Source organism: Ornithorhynchus anatinus, chromosome 11, assembly GCF_004115215.2.
Source record: "Ornithorhynchus anatinus isolate Pmale09 chromosome 11, mOrnAna1.pri.v4, whole genome shotgun sequence".
In the NCBI taxonomy this organism is placed as follows: Eukaryota; Metazoa; Chordata; class Mammalia; order Monotremata; family Ornithorhynchidae; genus Ornithorhynchus; species Ornithorhynchus anatinus.
The window spans coordinates 61531183-61551682 of record NC_041738.1 but is presented as its reverse complement, the minus strand read 5'-3'; the positions used below and the strand labels follow the sequence as shown (position 1 = coordinate 61551682).

Below are 20500 nucleotides of genomic sequence, written 5' to 3'. Positions count from 1 at the left end.
GCAGAGAGGCTGGGCCGCTGGACCCCCCCCCTCAGCCCCGCGCGCCTGCGCAGAGAGGGCTGGGCCGCTGGACACCCTCTTCCCCCCCCAAGCCCCGCGCGCCTGCGCAGAGAGGGCGGGGGCGATGGAGGGCCGCCCGGCGCGCCTGCGCAGAGAGGGCGGGGCCGCTGGACACCCTCCTCTCCCCCTCAAGCCCCGCGCGCCTGCGCAGAGAGGCTGGGCCGCTGGACCCCCCCCCCCTCAGCCCCGCGCGCCTGCGCAGAGAGGGCTGGGCCGCTGGACACCCTCTTCCCCTCCCCCCCCAAGCCCCGCGCGCCTGCGCAGAGAGGACTGGGCCGTTGGAGCACCGCCCGGCGCGCCTGCGCAGAGAGGGCGGGGGCGCTGAGCTGCGGCCCGGCGCGCCTGCGCAGAGAGGGCGGGGCCGCTGGACCGCCGCCCGGCGCGCCTGCGCAGAGAGGGCTGGGCCGCGGCCCCTTCTGGCCTCCCTCCGGGCGTGACCGCTGGGGCTCCCTCCTTCCCTCGCATCGCTGGGCCTGCGTCGGGGCGCCGTGACGCCAGGACGTGGCGACGTCAGGGCGGACCTCGTGGGCCGGACACGTGAGCGCGCTATAGACGGGCGGAGAAGCGCTAAAGCGCGTGGGTGGCGCGTGCAATGGGAGAGGGGGCTCGCGCGCTCATCCTTCTGACCGTGCTACAAACCGGGCTTCGGACCCGCCCTCTCCCGCACCACCACCTCTTTCAATGAAAGTAAACGATGGTATTTGTTAAGCGCTTACTAATAATGTTGGTATTTCTTAAGCGCTTACTATGTGCTTAAGCGCTGTTCTAAGCGCTGGGGGAGATACAGGGTCATCAGGTGGACCCACGTGAGGCTCCCAGTTAATCCCCCATTTTCCAGATGAGGTCACTGAGGCCCAGAGAAGCGAAGTGACTCGCCTACAGTCGCACAGCTGACAAGTGGCGGAGCGGGGATTCGAACTCGAGGTCACTCTGACTCCCAAGCCCGGGCTCTTGCCCCTGAGCCACGCTGCTTACTAGGGGCCAAGCACTGTTCTAAGCGCTGGGGGAGATACAAGATCATCAGGTCCCACGTGAGGCTCACGGTCTTCATTCCCATTTTAGAGATGAGGGAACTGAGGCCCAGAGAAGTGAAGTGACTTGCCCTCAGTGACCCAGCTGACAAGTGGCAGAGCCGGGATTCGAACCTGTGACCTCTGACTCCCAAGCCCGGGCTCTTTCCACTGAGCCTCGCCGCTTCTCAGGTTGGGCGCTTAATGGGGTTGGACACAGTCCCTGTCTCACATGGGGCTCACAATCGTAATCTCCATTTTACTCATTTATTCAGTCGTATTGATTAAGGGCTTACTGCGTGCCGTGCACTGTACTAAGTGCTTGGAAAGTACAATATAGCAATAAAGAATAATAAACAATACTGTAATAAGCAATAAACCATCCCTGCCCCCGACAGGCTCACAGTCGCTGAGGGAGGAGGGTTTAGACAGACATCAATACAAGTAAACAGCCATCAATATAAATAAAAAGAATTATAGATGATAATAATAATAATCGTGTTAGTATTTGTTAAGCGCTTACTATGTGCCGAGCACTGTTCTAAGCGCTGGGGTAGATATGGGGTAATCAGATTGTACCACGTGAGGCTCCCAGTCTTCACCCCCATTTTACAGATGAGGGAACTGAGGCACCGAGAAGTTACGTGACTTGCCCAAAGTCACACAGCTGACAAGCTGCGTGGCTCAGTGGAAAGGGCACGGGCTTGGGAGTCAGAGGTCATGGGTTTGAATCCCGCCTCGGCCACTTGTCAGCTGTGTGACTGTGGGCAGGTCACTTCACTTCTCTGGGCCTCAGTTTCCTCATCTGGAAAATGGAGATGAAGACTGTGAGCCCCACGTGGGACCACCTGATTCCCCTGTGTCTACCCCAGCACTTAGAACAGTGCTCGGCATATAGTAAGCGCTCAACAAATACCAACATCAACATCATCAAGTGGCAGAGCCGGGGTTCGAACTCATGACCTCTGACTCCAAAGCCCCGGCTCTTTCCAGTGATCCACGCTGCTTCTCAGATGAGGTAACTGAGGCCCAGAGAAGTGAAGTGACTGGCCCAAGATCACACCCCAGACACGTGGCAGAGTAGGGATTAGAAACCGTGTCCTTCTCCCGAGAAGCAGCGTGGCTTAGCGGAAAGAACACGGGTTGGGACTCAGAGGAAGTGGGTTCTAATCCTGCCACCGCCACGTGTCTGCTGTGTGGCCTTGGGCAAGCCACTTCACTTCTCTGTGCCTCAGTGACCTCATCTGTAAAATGGGGATGAAGACTGGGAATCCCAAACGGGACAACCTGATTAACTGTGAGCCCCCTGTGTCTCCCGCAGCGCTTAGAGCAGTGCTCTGCACATAGTAAGCGCTTAACAAATACCAACATTATTATTATTAACTTGTATCTCTCCCAGGGCTTAGAACAGTGTTTGGCACAGAGTGAGGGCTTAACCTATACCATCATCACCATGTCAAATGGGGATGAAGACTGTGAGCCCCACGTGGGACCACCTGATTCCCCTGTGTCTCCCCCAGCGCTTAGAACGGTGCTCGGCATATAGTAAGCGCTTAACAAATACCAACATTGTTCTTCAAGAAGTACCACTGACTGACTGAGTGAATGAGCGAGTGAAAGAGGCCTCCGGCCAGGCAGGGCCGGGCTGTGGGTCCCCCCCCAACCCCCGCCCCGCGCTCCCCTCGCCTCTTTCCCGCGCTTTCTCTCTCTCCTTTCCCGCGCGCGCGCGCGCGCGCTCTCTCTCCCTCCCGGCCCCGCCCCCGCCTCGCGCCCCTTCCTCTCCCGGCCCCGCCCCCTCCTTTCTCTTTCTCTCTCTCCCTCCTTCCCGGCCCCGCCCTCCCTCCCCAGGCCCCGCCCCTTTCCCGACCTCCCTCCTGGCCCAGGCCCCGCCCCCTCCCTCGCGCGCCTCGGCCTCGCGCTGCCTCGTCTCCCGGCCCCGCCCCCTCTCTCTCTCTCTCCCACACCCCCCTCCCTCCCGGCCCCGCCCTCCCTCCTGTCCTCGCCCCGCCCTCCCTCCTGTCCTCGCCCCGCCCCTTTCCCGCCCTCCCCCCTCGCCCCCGACTCGCACCGCCCCCTCTCTCTCGCGCCCCCGCCTCGCGCCGCCTCGTCTCCCGGCCCCGCCCCCGGCTCGCACCGCCCCCTCTCTCTCTCTCTCTCTCGCGCCCCCGCCTCGCGCCGCCTCGTCTCCCGGCCCCGCCCCCTTTCCTTCTCGCGCTCTCCTTCCCCCCTCGCGCCGCCCCCTCTCTCTCTCTCTCTCGCGCCCCCGCCTCGCGCCGCCTCGTCCCCCGGCCCCGCCCCTTTCCCTCGCGCGCTCTCTCTCGCGCTCCCCCCTCGCTCCCCCCTCCCTCCCCCGGGCGCGGCGCGCAGTGCGCATGTCCCGCTGCGTCCCGTGCCCCTCCCCCGTCCCCCTCCCCGCCCCCGCCCCTCCCCCTCCGAGCAACGGGCCCGCCGACGCCGCCGCCGCCGGTGGCGGAGCAAGGACCGGCCCGGCCCGGATCCCCGGCGCGGCGCGGCGCGGAGCGGAGCGGCGCGGGTGTAGCAGCGGGAACCGGGGCGGCGCGGTCAGGTTGGTCCGTCGTTCTGTCGGTTCCCGTCCTCGCGGCCTAGCGCCGCCCCCGAAGCCTGGGCCTCGCCCGACAAAGAGCCCCGGGGCGGCCGAGGCCCCAGTTCGAATCCCGCCCGCCGCCCCCCCCCCCTTGGGACGGAGCCCCTCGCTTCCCCGGGCCTCGGTGGCCTCGTCTGCAAAATGGGGGTCGAGGCGGGGACCCCCCCTTCCCCCCCCCCAGGGCCTTCTAGAGAGACGAGGCTCTTTCCTAAGCGCCTACTCTGTGCCAAGCGCTGGGGCGGGGGGGGGATCCCTCGTGGGGCGCCCGGGCTTCATCCCCATTTGACAGATGTGGTCACTGAGGCCCAGGGAAGTCAAGCGACCGGAATAACAATAACCATAATAATAGTGAGGGTAGTTATTAAGCACTTACTACGTGCCCGGCGCTGGGATGATGATAATAATAGCGATGGTGGTGGTTAAGCACTTGTTCTGTGCCCAGCGCTGTTTGAAGCGCTGAGATAATCATAATGATGTTGGTATTTATTCAGCGCTCACTAGGTGCCGAGCACTGTTCTAAGCGCTGGGGGAGACACGGGGGAATCGGGAGGGCCCGCGTGGGGCTCCCAGTCTTCATCCCCATTTGACAGATGAGGGAACTGAGGCCCCGAGAAGTCAAGTGACTTGCGCAAAGTCACCCAGCGGACAAGTGGCCGAGCCGGGATTCGAACCCACGACCTCGGACTCCAAAGCCCGGGCTCTTTCCAGTGAGCCACGCTGCTTCCACAATATATATAATATATATATATACAATATATAATAATAATGGTATTCGTTAAGGACTTCTTATGTGCCCGGCACTGTTTTAAGCGGGGCCCCTGACGAGGGATTCGAACCCACGACCTCTGACTCCCCAGCCCGGGCTCTTTCCAGTGAGCCACGCTGCTTCCACAATATATATAATGTATATATACAATATATAATAATAATGGTATTCGTTAAGGACTTCTTATGTGCCCGGCACTGTTTTAAGCGGGGCCCCAAGTCACCCGGCTGACGAGGGATTCGAACCCACGACCTCTGACTCCCCAGCCCGGGCCCTTTCCGCCGAGACACGCCGCTTCTCTAATTCTGTAATAATAGTGTTGGTATTTGTGAAGCGCTTCCTATGTGCAGAGCACTGGTCTAAGCGCTGGGGGAGATACAGGGTCATCAGGTTGTCTCCCATGAGACGCCCGGTCTTAATCCCCATTTTACAGATGAGGTCACTGAGGCCCAGTGAAGTGACCGGCCCACAGTCACCCAGCTGACAGGTGGCAGAGCCGGGATTCGAACCCCTGACCCCTGACTCCCAAGCCCGGCCTCTTGCCACTGAGCCACGCTGCGTCTCCAAAGAATAGTGCTGGGCGCATAGTAAGCGCTTAACAAATCCCTTCATTATTATTCTGATTCTGCTCCTGCACTTAACAAATCCCGTCATTATTATTCTGATTTTGCCCCTGATCGAGTATTGCTATTACCACTGATAATAGTGGTATCTGTTAATTAATCACTCTGTGCCAGGCACCGCCCCCAACACTGGCGTGGATACAGGCACTTCACTTCTCTGGGCCTCAGTGACCTCATCTGTCAAATGGGGATGAAGACCGGGAGCCTCACGCGGGACGACCTGATGACCCCGTACCTCCCCCAGCGCTTAGAACAGTGCTCGGCACATAGTGAGCGCTTAGCAAACACCAACATTATTATTACAGGCAGACGGGGCTGGACCCACAGGGGGCCCACAGCCCTAATCCCCATCTTCCAGGCCAGGTGACTGGGCCATAGTGAAGTGACTTGCCCAAGGTCACACAGCAGCAGACAAGGGATGGAGCCGGGATTAGAAAAGTAATAATGATGATGGTCGTGGTCGGTGTTGAGCGCTTACTGGGTGCCCAGCACTGTTTGAAGCGCTGGGATAATAATAATGGTGATAGTATTTGTTAAGCTCTTCTTATTTGCCCAACGCTGTTTAAAGCGTTGGGATGATAATAGTAATGGGAGGTGTTAAGCACTTATTATGTGCCCAGCGCTGTATTAAGCGCTGGGATGTTAATGGTGATGGTATTTGTTAAGCGCTTCTTATGTGCCCAACACTGTTTAAAGCGTTGGGATAATAATAATAGTAATGGTCGGTGTTAAGCACTTATTATGTGCCCAGCGCTGTTTTAAGCACCGGGATAATGATAATGGCGATGGTATCTGTTAAGCACTTATTATGTGCCCGGCGCTGTTTTAAGCACCGGGGTAATAATCGTAATAGTGATGATATTTGTTAAGCACTTCTTATGTGCCCCACACTGTTTAAAGCGCTGGGATACTAATAATAGTAATGGTAGGTGTTAAGCACTTATTATGTGCCCGGCACTGTTTTAAGCGCTGGGGTAATAATCGTGATAGTGATGCTGTTTGTTAAGCACTTCTTAGGTGCCCAACACTGTTTAAAGCGCTGGGATAATGATAATAATAGTAGTTGTTAAGCACTTATTATGTGCCCAGCACCGTTTTAAGCGCTGGGATAATAATAATAGCGATGGTATTTGTTAAGCACTTATTATGTGCCCGGCACTGTTTTAAGCGCTGGGGTAGTAATCGTAATAGTGATATTTGTTAAGCACTCTCTGTAACGCCGGAGCAGAGACAAGGTGATCAGGTTGTCCCACGTGGGGCTCACCGTCTTCATCCCCACTTTGCAGATGAGGTAACTGAGGCCCCAGAGAGGTTAAGCGACTTGCCCAAAGGCACAGAGCTGATAAGCGGCGGAGCCGGGATTCGAACCCACGACCTCTGACTCCCAAGCCCGGGCTCTTTCCACTGAACCGCGCTGCTTCTCGGTCCTTCCATTTCCCGCGCTCTGTCCACCACCCGTGCCTCTCTGCCTTTGTCGTCTTGGCGCGAGGGAGCGGAGGGCGCTTTGGTTTGTGTTTGCGTGATTTCTGCGAGGGGCGGCCGCCCCTCGAATCGTGAGCTGATTCCTCGGGGATGGGGAGCTGTCTCGCCGGTAGCCGGCGGACCCACCGGCTCCTGCTCTCGTCCGGTCACCGAGTCTCCAGAGACGGTGAAATTCAGCCGAGATCACGCGCCTCCGGGGCTGAAGAAGGCAAAGCCCTGACCGCGTTGGGGTCACGCGGGACGACCGTCGCCCGACGTCGTTTTCCTTCGACGGCGCTCTCTCTGTGGCGTTTGAGCACCGACTCCCTGCCGGGCGCTGGGGCGGTTACGGTCCGGTCAGGTCCGGCTCGACGGTGGGGCGGGGGGTCGCGGCCGGAGGGTGGGGGAAGGTGAACGGGTATTCGATTCCCTTTTTACAGATGAGGAAACTGAGGCACAGAGAAGTCAAGTGACTCGCCCGAGGTCACGCAGCAGGCAAGCGACGGAGCCGGGGTTAGAACGCGGGCCGCGGCCCGTCCACCGGGCCACGCCGTCCTTGAGGTCGAGCGGGTAGTATTTATCGGGCGCCCGCCGAGCGCCTCGGTAAGTGCTTGGGGAGAGTTCAGTAGATAGTAGCTGGGGCCCCTGTCCTCAAGGAGCTTACGGCATACAGGGACCCTTCCGCGTAGGATTCGATGGCCCGTTGAGGAAAGTAAGGCCTGCGGTCCCCCTAATACAAGAAGAGGCTAGACTGCATTATTTCCCTATTTACTAAGCGTATTTATCGGGCGCTTCCTGTGTGCAGAGCACTTGTACTAAGCGCTCGGGAGAGTACAGTAAGCCCTCCGTGGGCGGGGCGCGTGTCTACCGTCTCCGTCGCAGTGTGCTCTCTCCCCAGCGGCTACCGCAGGGTTGTGCACACGGCGAGTCCTCGGTAAATAGCGCGACGGAGAAATAGGAACGTATCAGGCGCCCCTTTCAGAGGGCGGGCCCGGAATCAGACCTCGGCTCGTCGGGGGAAAGTTCTCGGAGGGAGTGTGCGGCAGGGCCCCTGCCACGGGGGAACCTGTTTTGCCGTCTGTCTCCCCCTTTTAGACCGCGAACCCGTCGTTGGGCGGGGATTTGGCTCGATCTGCTGCCGAATCGTACGTCCCAGGCGCTTGGCACAGGGCTGTGCGCACAGTGAGCGCTCGAGAAATACGACTGAATGAAAGAATGAAGCCGGAGGGCGCCGTTAAGGGACCGGTGGCGGGAGAGAAATGGGCCACTCTGGAGAGGAAGCTCTTTGCGGGCAGGGATCTTGTCTACCGACTCAACCGTCCTTTCCCAAACGCTCGGTGCGGCGCCTTGCGCCCGGAGGGAGTTCAAAAAACGCTTCCCACTAGGCCGTGGAAAACGGTAGGGGAGAGGTGGTGAATTTTAAGCGACAGCCTTGCAAATACAATTCGAAAAAATCCCATCACGGCGCCTCCATTTTTAGCCCTCCACCCCCAGCGTTGTGCTCGCTGAAAGAATGGGATAGCAGGCCCCAGATCAAGGTTGTGAATAATCATCATCTAAACTGGGGCACTGAAGCACCTTTTAAAAACGGTACTCGTTAATAATGGTGGCATTTGTTAAGCGCAAACTATGTGCAGAGCACTGTTCTCAGCGCTGGCGTAGATACAGGGGCATCAGGTGGTCCCACGTGAGGCTCCCGGTCTTCACCCCCATTTTCCAGATGAGGGAACTGAGGCACAGAGAAGCGAAGCGACTCGCCCGCAGTCACGCAGCTGACCGGCGGCGGAGCCGGAATTCGAACCCATGACCTCGGACTCCCAAGCCCTTTCCCCCGAGCCACGCTGCTTCTCTACGTGCTCTGTACCAGGAGACAACCAAATTGGTTGGGCACAGCCCCTTTCCCCCAAGGGGCTTGCAGTCTTAGTTGAAGAAAGTATAGGAATTTACTTTAAAAAATGGATTTTTATTTTTTACCCATGAGGAAACCAGAGCAGGTAGGGGACTTGGCCACGGTTAGATCCAAGGTTGGTCAGGTCGGACGCAGTCCGTTGACCTCCACGGGGCTCACGGTCCTCATCCCCGTTTTAAAGATGTCGAAACTGAGGCTCAGGGAAGTGAAGTGACTTTCATTCATTCATTCGATAGTGTTTCTTGAGCGCTTACTAGGGGCAGAGCACTGGACTGAGCGCTTGGAATGAACAAGTCGGCAACAGATAGAGACGGTCCCCGCCGTCCGACGGGCTCACGGTCCGATCGGGGGAGACGGACGGACGAGAACGATGGCGATAGATAGAGTCGAGGGGAAGAACGTCTCGTAAAAACGATGGCGACTGAATAGAATCAAGACTTTCCCAGGGTCACCCAGCAGACAAGTAGCGGAGACGGGATTAGAACCCAGGTCCTTCTGGCTCCTGGGTCCGGGCCCTGTCCACTAGGCCACGCGGCTTCCGGTGTGCTTGGATGCATCCCAGCGCTTAGAACAGCGCCTGGCACGTAGTAAATGCTTGACAAATGTTATTATTATTATTATTATTATAATACTTTACGCAATTATTATTATTCTCTGCTCCGACGGTGGCGAAGCCTCTTCCCCGGCCCCTTCGCTCTACCGCTTTGGGCGGATACGGAAGCAGCACGGCCTGGCGGCAAGAGCCCGGGCTGGGGAGTCAGCGGGTCATGGGTCCGAATCCCGGCTCCGCCGCTTGGCCTTGAGCCGGTCACTTCGCTTCTCTGGGCCTCAGTTACCTCATCTGTAAAATGGGGATTGAGACCGTGAGCCCCACGTGGGAGAGGGACCGCGTCCAACCCGATTTGCTTGCGTCCACCCCGGCGCTCAGGGCGGCGTCCGGCGCCTCGCAAGCGCTTGACAACCTCCATCATTAATCCCGAGGCGAGCGGGAGGAGAAGGGCCGAGGTCGAAGCTGCGCCAGCCGCCGGAGGGGGCCTCTCTGACCTATTTTCGAGACTCACCTACATCGGATTTCGGAAAATGGGCTGCACGTCCTCCTGCGCTTTTCTGACCCCAAGTCCTAATTTCATCTTTTCGTGCTCGTCAGTCTTGCCCCGGGGGCGGTCCCGGATTCAGGAGGGTGGGCGAGGAGGCCCGGAGGAAGCCGGACAGGGCGCGCACCACCGCGCCTGCGAGATCGAGAAGCAAATAATGGCGGTATTCGTTAAGCGCTCACCGTGTGCCGGGCGCTGTGCTGGATGCAAGCAAGCGAATGGGGTGGGACACAGTCCCCGTCCCCTGTGGGGCTCAGAGTTTCGATCCCCATGTTCCAGATGAGGTCACTGAGATCTAGAGAAGTGAAGTGACTTGCCCAAGGTCACACGCCCGAATTAGAACCCATTCACGTGGAGGTGACTCTCAACAGGTGTCTACCCGGGTCCTTTTTTGTTTTTACGGTATTTGTTAGGCGCTAGGTGCCAGGCCCCGATCTACGCGTCGGAGTTGACCGGAGCTGTTCGGGTCGGACGGCGGTGCCTGTGCCCGTTTGGGGCTCCCGGCCCTCCTCCCCATTTTACAGACGGGGGAACTGAGGCACAGAGAACTTAAGTGACTGGCCCAAGGTCACCCGGCAGACAGGCGGCGGCGCCGGGTCCGTCCGTCCCGCAGGCCCACGAGCTTGCCCCTGGGCAACGCCGCTTCCGACTGTTCGCTTATGATGTGGAAGGGGCAGCCTAGGTGATGGTCGATTAATCGGTCAGTCAGAGGTACTTATTGAACGCCTGCCGTGTGCAGAGCACCGTGCCAAATGCGTGGGAGAGGACAGGGCGACAGAGTTGGTAGACTCGACCCCCCCCCACAAGGAGCTTATAGTCTAACGACGACGGGGGGGAAGGGAATCCGCGCAGCTCTGTGGGTCAGGGGAAACGGACACGGCCTGCCATTGACGCCTCTCTAATTATTATTAAGCTCTTACTTTGTGCCGAGCACTGTACCGAGCGCTGGGACGGATACAAGAGGAGCAGCGTGGCTCAGTGGAAAGAGCCCGGGCTTAGGAGTCGGAGGTCGTGGGTTCTAATCTAACACCGTTCTTGGTCACAGCATTCTTGGTAATTTTAGCAAAAGTAAGTTGTCAGCTGTGTGACTGTGGGCGAGTCACTTAGCTTCTCTGTGCCCCAGTTACCTCATCTGTAAAATGGGGATTAACTGGGAGCCTCACGTGGGACGACCTGATGACCCTGTATCTCCCCCAGCGCTTAGAACAGTGCTCTGCACGTAGTAAGCGCTCAACAGATACCAACATCATTATTCTTATTATTTTTAATCCCAGCTCCGCCGCTCGGCAGCTGTGTGACTTAAGTCACTTCACTTCTCTGGGCCTCAGTTCCCTCATCTGGAAAATGGGGATTAAGACGGTGAGCCCCACGTGGGCCAACCTGATCACCTTGCCCAGCGCTTAGAACGGTGCTTTGCACAAAGTGAGGGCTTGAATACCGTCATTGTCATCATACAAGATAATCACATCAGCTGCGGTCCCTGTCCCCCATGGCACTCACCGTCCTGAGTAGGGAGAAGGGGTACAGAATTCCCATTTTACGGATGAGGAAAACGCGGCACAGAGGAGTGAAGTGGCTTGCCCAAGGTCACCCAGCAGGCAGGGGCCATAATGGGGATGAGAACCCGGCCCTTTCCACTAGACCACGCTGCTTCCCCGTCTTCCTAGAACCTAACCCATGCTGGGATATTTTTGATTGTTTTTATTTTAATATTGTCAGTATTCTTGAAAGCTGTTACCGAAGAGGCGTGAAGGAATTTGGCCAAAGGACTTTCTCGATCTCAGCCCCACGAGAAATTTTGTAAAAAAAGCTCAAGGCATTGGCTTCCTTTGCTACGGATTGCTTTTCTCAGTGAACTGTCTTACTGTTTCAAGGCACTCCTGTCAAAAAAACCCCAAATCTTTCAACGTTTTCGGTAGTAATAAACACTCTTTGGGCCTCGATTCAGTCGACCGTAACAGCATTCGAAGCCTGTTACGGCCGAGCCAGTTGGAGTGTGATGAAGCCGTCCGGTTTACTGTGGGAAAGGATACTGTGAAAATACGGAAAAGTTAATCTCACGTTTTTCCCCTCTGTAAAAATTGGGTGGGGGGGGAGGGGGGCGCCGATTCGAAGCATTTCCGGGCGTTTCACAGGTTGGACGCGGGCTCTGTCCCACCCGGGGCTCCCAGTCTTTATCCCCACTTTCCAGGTGAGGTAACCGAGGCCCAGAGAAGTGAGGTGTCTTGCCCAAGGTCACACAGCAGACAAGTGGGGGACCAGGGATAATAATGTTAATAATGTTGGTATTTGTAAAGCGCTTACTATGTGCAGAGCACCGTTCTAAGCGCCGGGAGGATACAGGATAATCTGGTCGTCCCACGTGAGGCTCACAGCCTTCATCCCCATTTTCCAGATGAGGTCACTGAGGCACAGAGAAGTGAAGTGACTTGCCCACAGCCACACAGCTGACAAGTGGCAGAGCCGGGATTCGAACCCATGACCTCTGACTCCCAAGCCCGGGCTCTTGCCACTGAGCCACGCCGCTTCATCTGAACTCGCGTCCGCTGACTCCCGAGCCCGTGCCCCCGGGGGACATGTACCTGATTAGCTTGCGTCTGTAAAGTGGGGATGAAGACGGGGAGCCTCACGTGGGACCACCCGATGACCCTGTATCTCCCCCGGCGCTTAGAACAGTGCTCTGCACATAGGAAGCGCTTAAATACCGACATTATTATCATTATTCCCCCGGCGCTTAGTACCGTGGGTAGGGATAGTAAGCACTTAAATACCATAATCAGTAGTGCTGATATTATTATTATTAGGAAAGGCCTAATCAGCACCAGCGAGGTACGGTGAAACCCGGATTCATTCAATAATATCTTTTGAGTGCTTACTATGGAACGTACACTTGGAATGTACAGTTTGGATTCAGCAGACAGTAGGCGGGGAGGCTCGTTGATTCATTCGGTCGTATTTATTGAGCATTTACAGCGTACTGAGCACTTGGTAGAGTTCAGTACAATCACAGGCAGGCACACTTCGGCCCACAACGAGCTCACAGTCTAGAGGGGGAGGCAGACGTTGATATGAACAAATAAAGAGTTAAATAGTTAAATAAATTACGGATATAATACATTGAAGATATAATAAATAATAAATTACAGGTTCCACAGGCCAACCTGGGATGCGGCAAGCCGAGGGGGGCGAGGGTCGCCGAGCCCACCCGGCCGAAAGGATGGTCCCGGGCTCGGGCAGACTGGCACGCTTGCCCAGGAGATGGTCGGGCTCACGTCGGGCTTCAGGGGCCCAGCCGCGCACCGCCGGGGCCTTCTCTACGCCCGAAGGGCGGCCGCACTCTAAATTCCTGGAAATCCAAGGGAGCGAGGAGCTTCCGCTCCTCTCGGTTTGTCCCCGCCACTCCCCGTGCGAGCCGTCCGATTAAGCCCTCCTTTCCCCGGCTCCTTCGCCCTTCTGCATCATCTGCGCACCCGAATCCGTGACCTTTGGACACTCGCTGTACGCCCCACCCCCGCGGGAGTCACGTACATATCTTTAAATCGGATGACATCGGGGGGTTCTATTAAAGTCTGTCCCCCCGCCTGGCTCTGAGCTCCCTGCGGGCAGGGAGCGGGTCTGTTAATTCTGTTGTGTTCTCTCCCAAGCGCTCAGTACAGGGCGTGCACCTAGTAGGCGCTCAATAAACACGATCGATCGATCGATCCGGGGCTCCCGATTGTTCCCCTCGAACTGGCCCGTCAGTGCCCCCATTGAACTGTGCCCGTTTCTCTTCCTCCCGACAGCTCACGTCTTGTTCTCAGACAGAGACAGTGGGGTCTGATCGTCGTCGTCGTCGTCGTGGTATTTGTTAAGCGCTTACTATGTGCCAGGCACCGTCCTAGATTCTCTGGAGGAAACGCAAGCAAAGTGGGTTGGGCGTAGTCCCCGTCCCACGTGGGGGCCCGCGGTCTTAATCCCCATTTTGCAGATGAGGTACCCGAGGCCCGGAGAAGTGAAGCCCGTCAAACGGCAGGGACCGTCTCTATCTGTTGCCGACTTGTTCATCCCAAGCGCTTAGTACAGTGCTCTGCACATAGTAAGCGCTCAATAAATACTATTGAATGAATGACTCGCCCAAGGTCACCCAGCAGGCAAGAGGCGGAGCCGGGATTAGAACCCATGACCTTCTGACTCCCAGGCCCGGGCTCTCCATTAGGCCATGCTCCTTCTCTAATGGATAGAGCCCGGGCCTGGGAGTCAGAAGGTCATGGGTTCTAATCCCGGCTCCACCGCTTATCTGCTGTGTATTTGCTTGTATCCACCCGAGCGCTTAGTACAGTGCCTGACACGTAGTAAGTGCTCAACGAATACCGTTATTATTATGATTACGGGGAGAGCCCTGACCTGCTGAGCGACGGAGGGCGAGGCAGTTTCAGGCAGAAGGGAGGGCGTGCGTGCAGGGGCTCGGTGGAGGGAGAGATGAGATTTTTTGCAAAACTTGGAAAATCTCCGGAACGTCGACCGTCCGGGGCCGGTGACGTTTTGGGGGCGTCCGAGAAGCGGTCGTGGACCGAGATGGAAGAGCACGTTTCGGTCGATCCGTCGGCGTTATATACTGAGCACTTGATCTGTGAAGAGCGCTGGACTGAGCGCTCGGGAGAGTGCAGGCTAGTTGGCGTGATCTCTGTCCTCAAGGACCTGACCGCCCAGGGGGTGGGGGAAACAGAAACTAAAGTAAATTACTGGAAGGGGCAAATAGCAGACTGTAAAGATACGTACCGAAGTGCCGTGTTTTGCGGGGGGAGGTGGCGGGCGTCCGAGTGTGAGTTCTCGAGTGCCGAAGGGGCAGTTGGCTGTGGGGGGGGGAAGCGGTTTAGGGTGGGTAGATGAGAAATCAATCCGGGAAGGCTTCCTGCGGGAGACGAGGTTTTAGTAGGATTTTGATGACCCAGGGGGTGGGGGGACCACCAGCCCGCCGAACGACGGAGAGACGGGCAATTCCAAGCCGCGGGGAGGGCGCGCGCAAGGACTCGGCAGATTGCCAGGCGAGGCCTCTCGGAAACCGTCGCGAAATCTCCCGAACGTTGAGACGTTAATTCCCAGGCCCGTCTGGGAAATAGCCCGGAGCCCAAGTCGGGGAGGCCCCGTTTGACCGGGAAGGGCCGGACCGGGGGAGCGGCGAAGCCGAATGGAAAGGGCACGGGCCTGCGGGTCAGAGGGCCTGGGTTCTAACCCCTTGGGCATATCACTTCATTTCTCTGTGCCTCAGTTCCCCCATCTCAAATGGGGATGAAGACCGTGAGCCCCGTGTGGGACGGCGACTGTGTCCGATCCGACTGGCTCGTATCTGCCCCGGTGCTTGGCCCATAGTAAGCGCTCAACAAGTACCGCGATTCTTAGCGTTCCTGTGATTCCGGTAGGCGGGGGTGGGCGCGGGTGGGGGAATGAGGGCCCGCTCCCCGTGAGAGAGCTGAAGGCCTCCCGCCCCTCGGCAGATCGTCCGCATCATGAACTGGAACAAGGGCGGCCCCGGCACGAAGAGGGGCTTCGGCTTCGGCGGCTTCGCCATCGCCGCCGGGAAGAAGGAGGAGCCGAAGCTGCCTCAGCCGTCGCACAGCGCCTTCGGGGCCACGGGCTCTGCCGCTGGCCTGGGCAAGGCGGCTGCCCCGCAGCTCCCTTCCTTCTACAAAATCGGCTCCAAGCGGGCCAACTTCGACGAGGAGAACGCGTGAGTGGTGGGGCGCGGGAGGGGAACCGCGACAGGGCTTCAGGGCGTCCGGTCAGCCCAGAGAGGGGACGGACTCAGTCCGCAGGCGAGCCTGTGGCTTGGGCCGCCCGGATCGGGGCCTCTGCCGTGTCTCGGGGCTGCACCCGTTCCAGAATCTGGGCCTGAAATCCAGGGGCACGTCATCTCCTCCAGTGGCCTCCGACTCTGAGGCCTCGAACTTAGCTCTTGCTCCTTCCGAGTGGCCTCGAATTTAGCTGGAGTCCAGGAGATGTCCTTCGGGCATCCTAGGAACGGTGGGCGACGCGAAGGCGAGGGGCCGAAGGAGGTTCGAGTCAAGAATCGGGGTCGGGGGTGAGGACAGGAGAGCTGGCAGTGCGGGGAGAACAGATCCGAGCCTTCGGGACACCTGAGGCCCCGTCGATCGATCGGTCCTTCGAGGGTGCCGACGGTGGCTGAGCACCGGATTGAGTGCCCGGGAGAGCACGGGACAGGAGGAGTCAGGAGACAGTCTCTCTCCCTGCCACCCAATCCTCCAGGAATGGCCAAGGTCAGGGAGGAGGAAGGGCCTGCTCCCTTTTGAACAGCCCGAGCTTGGGGATGGGGTGCAGAGCCTCAGAGGAAACCCCAAGTTGGTCTTCCCGCAGGCTTCCGTGCTCAGCCCCCGGCCGCCCCGGGGTGTAGGGTCGGGAGGAGCTGCCGTCGTCCCTGTTGCCCTCCCCCGCCCACTCCCCCACCTGAGGGTCCGTATAAAGAAGCACGGTCTCCGGGCAGTTTTTCTTTTCCTCTCTTGGCCTGTCCCTTTCCAGACCGGAAAGTAGTTGGGGGCGGGGAACGTGACTACGACCTCTGTTCTGGCGTACGCTCCCAAGCGCTCGGTTCGGTGCCCTGCACACAGTAAGCACCCGAGAAATCCGATGGGGAATTGCCCGAGTCAGAACCGGGCCCGCGGGGGGGGGGGGGTCGGGGAGGGCCGGAAGAGCGTCTGCCGGACCGCTTCTCTCCCCGCAGCTATTTCGAAGACGAGGAAGAAGACTCCAGCAACGTCGACCTGCCCTACATCCCGGCCGAAAACTCGCCCACCCGCCAGCAGTTCCACTCCAAGTCGGCCGACTCGGACAGCGACGATGACCCCCTGGAAGCGTTCATGGCCGAAGTGGAGGCAAGCCTGGAGCCCGCGGCTCTGTCTCTTACTCGGGGAGCAGCCGGGGTGGGTGTGTGCGGGCGCGGGCGGGCGCGGGCGGTGGGCGGCGGGAGGGGGACGACACGGGCGCTGCCCTCTCGGCGAGTTTGGGTTGGAGGCGTTTGCCCCTGGGTTGCCGCTCCCTCCCCCCGGGCCTGGATTTTCCGGGCTAGCGTGCGTCCCGGGCCCCCCCGGGTCCCACGGGTGGGTCAGTTGTCGATACTGAGTGCTTACCGTGTGCGTAGCACTGCACTAAAGGCTCGGGAGAGAACCCTGCAACAATAAACAGACACGATCCCTGCTCACGACGACGAACTGACGGTCTAAAGGGTCCCAGATGGCACCTGAGGTTTAGTCTTCAGGGCTTGGGAGAGGACTGAAGTCGCGCATCTGAGCGCCTGCCCGACGAATCACGAGCCGTCCCTTTGGAGTCGGGCGGGGAGGTTGTCCCCAGCCCGCTGCCGGTCCGGGTTCACTCGGTCAGTTGTATTTATCGAGCACTTAGTGGGTGCAGAACACTGTACTAAGCGTTCGGGAGAGCGCGGCGTAACAATACAGCAGACACGTTCCCTGCCCGCGGCGAGTTTATCGTCTAGAGGGGGGAGACAAACGGTAATGTAGGTAAAATGACTGATGTGTACGTACGTCTCTGGGGCTGGGAGGCGGGGTGAGTAAAGGGAGCAAGTCAGGGTAATGCAGAAGGGAGTGGGGGAAGAAGAAAGGAGGGCTTAGTCAGGGAAGGCCTCTTGGAGGAGATGAGCCTTCAGTCGGGCCTCGAAGGTGGGGAGAGAAACTGTCATATGGAGAGGGAGGGCGTCGCAGGCCAGAGGCAGGACGTGGGCGAGAGGTCACGGAGACTTTTATTCATAGGCTCTAAACAAATGGCACCAAACACACGCAACCCTGAATCGTGCCCCCAAACAGCCCGGCTTGTCAGGCTCTTCTGGGCTTTCGGGGCCGCAGGCGTGCCGAAAAATTCGGTGTCACCCTTGCATTTGAATTTGTACCCTCCTATTCACCCTATCCTCAGCCCCCAGCATGTATGTGCAGATCTGTATTTTATTTATGGTGATATCTGTTTCCCCCTCTAGACCGTAATTTAGTTTGGGCGGGAAACCGACTGTTATATCGCGCTCTCCCAAGCACTTAGCACAGTGCTCTGCACACAGTGCTCAAGGAATACTATCGATTGGGCTATTGACGGGGCAGACAGTCATCACTGTATTTACAACCAGAGTAATCCGAATTCTTCTTTCCCCTCCCTTCAGGAAGAATCCTGAACTAGAAATATCCTGCCTTTTTAAAAAAGGTGGTGGGTTTCTTCTTTCCAAACTCAGCCCTGCTTGGAACGAAACCGGACTTTGCCGACAAATTTGCGGCTGAGGGAAAAGAACGTGGGATCCGGGAGCCAGGCGACCTGGGTTCTGGTTCCGGTACGGCCAGCGGGCCGCCGGGTCATTCTGGGCAAGCCACTTCCACCTCTCTGGGCCTCGGTCGCCTCAGCTCCGAAACGCGGATAAGAATAACACCTGCCTCTCCCTCCTTCACGGGGCCGTTCCGAGGAATAACGGCAAAGTGCTGGGCAAATTCAGCATCTCGTCACTGTTATTATTAGAGTTTGGGGGAGTTCCTCTTTACCGAAGGACTTGAGCAAGCCTTCATACCTCGGTTGTCGAACGCTGCGTAACCTTTCGCTGGGAGGTGATAAGGGAGGGGCGGAGAAATAGGGTCACTCGATCTGTGAACCGGGACGAGGTTTTTGCCTACTATTTTTCAGCCTTATACACGAAAGAGTTACTGTAACGTCTGTGGTATTTAAATGCTTTCTGTGTGCCTAACACGGTACTAAGGACTGGAGTAGGTACAAGATAATCGGGTCTGGCTCCTCCCCTGCCCCATTCGGGGCTCCCCGTCTGAGGAGGAGGGAGGACGGCTTTTGAATCCTCCGTTTTATAGTTGAGGAAACTGAGGCAGAGTGAAGGGGCTTGCCCGAGGACCCACAGCAGGCAAATGGCAGAGCCAGGATGAGAACCTCGGTCCTCCGACTCCCAGGCCCGTGTCTTTTCCGCTGGGCCTGCTTCTCTTGGAAACGTTAGGAAAATCGAATTGCCTGGGTGATGTCTAATCCACAAGTGAATAAATCTTCGGAACAAGCCGACGTCTGACTAGCACTCTGTTTTCTGGAAAAGTCGTCGTCCCCGTCCCCCCGCCCAAGGTCACGGCTGGGACCGGATCTTGGATGGAGTGGCGATGGAGCCTTGGAATTAGTCAATCAGTGATATTTCTTGAGCGCTTTCTGTGTGCAGAGCACTGTACTAAGCACTTGGGAGCATACGTAATTACAGAGTTGGTAGACGCGGTCCCTGCCCACAAGGAGCACATCCCTTCACGGGAATGAGGAGAGGAATTCTTTTTAGCTCGTGCTAATTTACTTTCAAGGTAATGCGCTTAAAAAAACATTCCTCGAAAACACTTCCTCTCCCGAGGCGGTAGGTGCCGTCATGGTCGGTCGGTCGGTCGTATTTACTGAGCGCTTGCTTTGTGCCAAGGTAATAGGATCATTACCCTACTTAGGTTGCTAATGAGATGTTCATCACCTTCTATTTATTTGCTATTGTTTTTGCCTGTCCGTCTCCCCCGATTAGACCGTAAGCCCGTCAGAGGGCAAGGACTGTCGCTATCTCTTCCCGATTTGTCCATTCCAAGCGCTTAGTACAGTGCTCCGCACATAGTAAGCGCTCAATAAATGCTGCTGAATGAACGAACGACCGTCCGAAGCGCTTGAGGGAGTACAGCATATCAGATGCGTTCCCCGCCCACAACGAGCTCACGGCCTACGGCCTCTCTTGTTCCCTCAGGATCAGGCGGCCCGAGACATGAAGAGACTCGAGGATAAGGACAAGGAGAAGAAAAACGTCAAGTAAGTCGCCTCCCCGGCCCCACCGAGGGTACCCACGTACGGCCCGGCACTCTGGCAGACGCTCAGAATTCACGAACCGCTTCTTCGCTCCGCTCCAAACCGGTAGCGGGGTCGTCCCCGCTGAGGGCGGCCTGGGTGGGCAGGACAGGCCGGGCCCCGGGAGCGGCCGGCGTCACCGTCTCCTCTTTTCTCCGCCGTTTTCTCCGCCTCTGGAGGGATTGACGTCGACTTAGCTGGGGGTCAGGGATCGGGGCCGGGCTGTGCCGAAGCAGCCTCAGCCCGGAGAGGAGCGTGGCGGCCTAGGGGAGAGAGCGTGGGGTTGGGAGTCAGGCCTGAGTTCTAATCCCGGCTCCGCCACCTGCCTTCTTGGCAAGTCGCTTCACTTCTCTGGGCCTCAGCTCCCTCATCTGCAAAATGAGCGTTCGGTCCCTTTTCTCCCTCCTATTTAAACCGCGAGCCCCCCGTTGGACCTGGCGATCTTGTATCTACCTCAGACGTTTAGAACAGTGCTTGAACTGTTTAGAACGTAGTAAGCACTTAGCAGATAGCCACAGTTATCAATAGTAGTAATTATAAAATCCTCGAAGGGCAGGGGTGGAACCGATGGCCCGATTTCCCCACCGGAACGCTTACGCCAGTGGACGGAGTTTCTGGGGGTCCGTTCCGTCACCCCGACCCTTGCCCGAGAGAGCCCGGGCGTCTCACCGAAGCTCACGGACCTTGCGAGGGGCGCGGGGGCCACGCTCGGGTCTCATCCGGCGCTTAGAACAGTGCTTGGCGCATCGTCAGCGCTGAACAGATACGTCATTATTATTATCATCAATCTCCGTGAACGTTTGCAGCCTCTCTTGACCACTTCACTGTCTGGTGTAATCCATCGGTAGTGTTCATTGAGCGCTTTCTGTGTGCAGAGCACTGTATTAAGCGCTTGGGTGAGGACAGTATGGCGGAGGTGGGAGACACGTCCCCTGCCGACAGAGAGCTCTCGGTCCGGTGTCGCTGCCGGGACCAGGGGCGGGAAGAGCCGAGGGAAGACCGGGAGCGGAACGGAGCGGCCCGCTTGCGGCTGCCCCTGCGCTCAGTAAATACTCTGCCTCCTGAAGAGGGGAGGAGGACGCACCTGAGCCCCCGTGCAGAGCCCTGGAGTGGGCCCCGTCTCTCTGCG

General features: G+C 58.0%; 1 protein-coding gene across 1 annotated transcript in view; it reads left to right on the top strand.

Annotated features, from left to right (window-relative positions):
• Positions 1-7022: 7022 nt before the first annotated feature.
• DDX42 (DEAD-box helicase 42) overlaps positions 7023-20500 on the top strand; it is a 29555-nt gene continuing 16077 nt past the window's right edge. The window contains exons 1-4 of the mRNA XM_029076121.2: positions 7023-7128; positions 15003-15235; positions 16244-16442; positions 19274-19335. Coding sequence (XP_028931954.1) covers positions 15015-15235; positions 16244-16442; positions 19274-19335 — 482 coding nt within the window. The 5' untranslated portion in view covers positions 7023-7128; positions 15003-15014. The remainder of the gene's footprint in view (positions 7129-15002; positions 15236-16243; positions 16443-19273; positions 19336-20500) is intronic.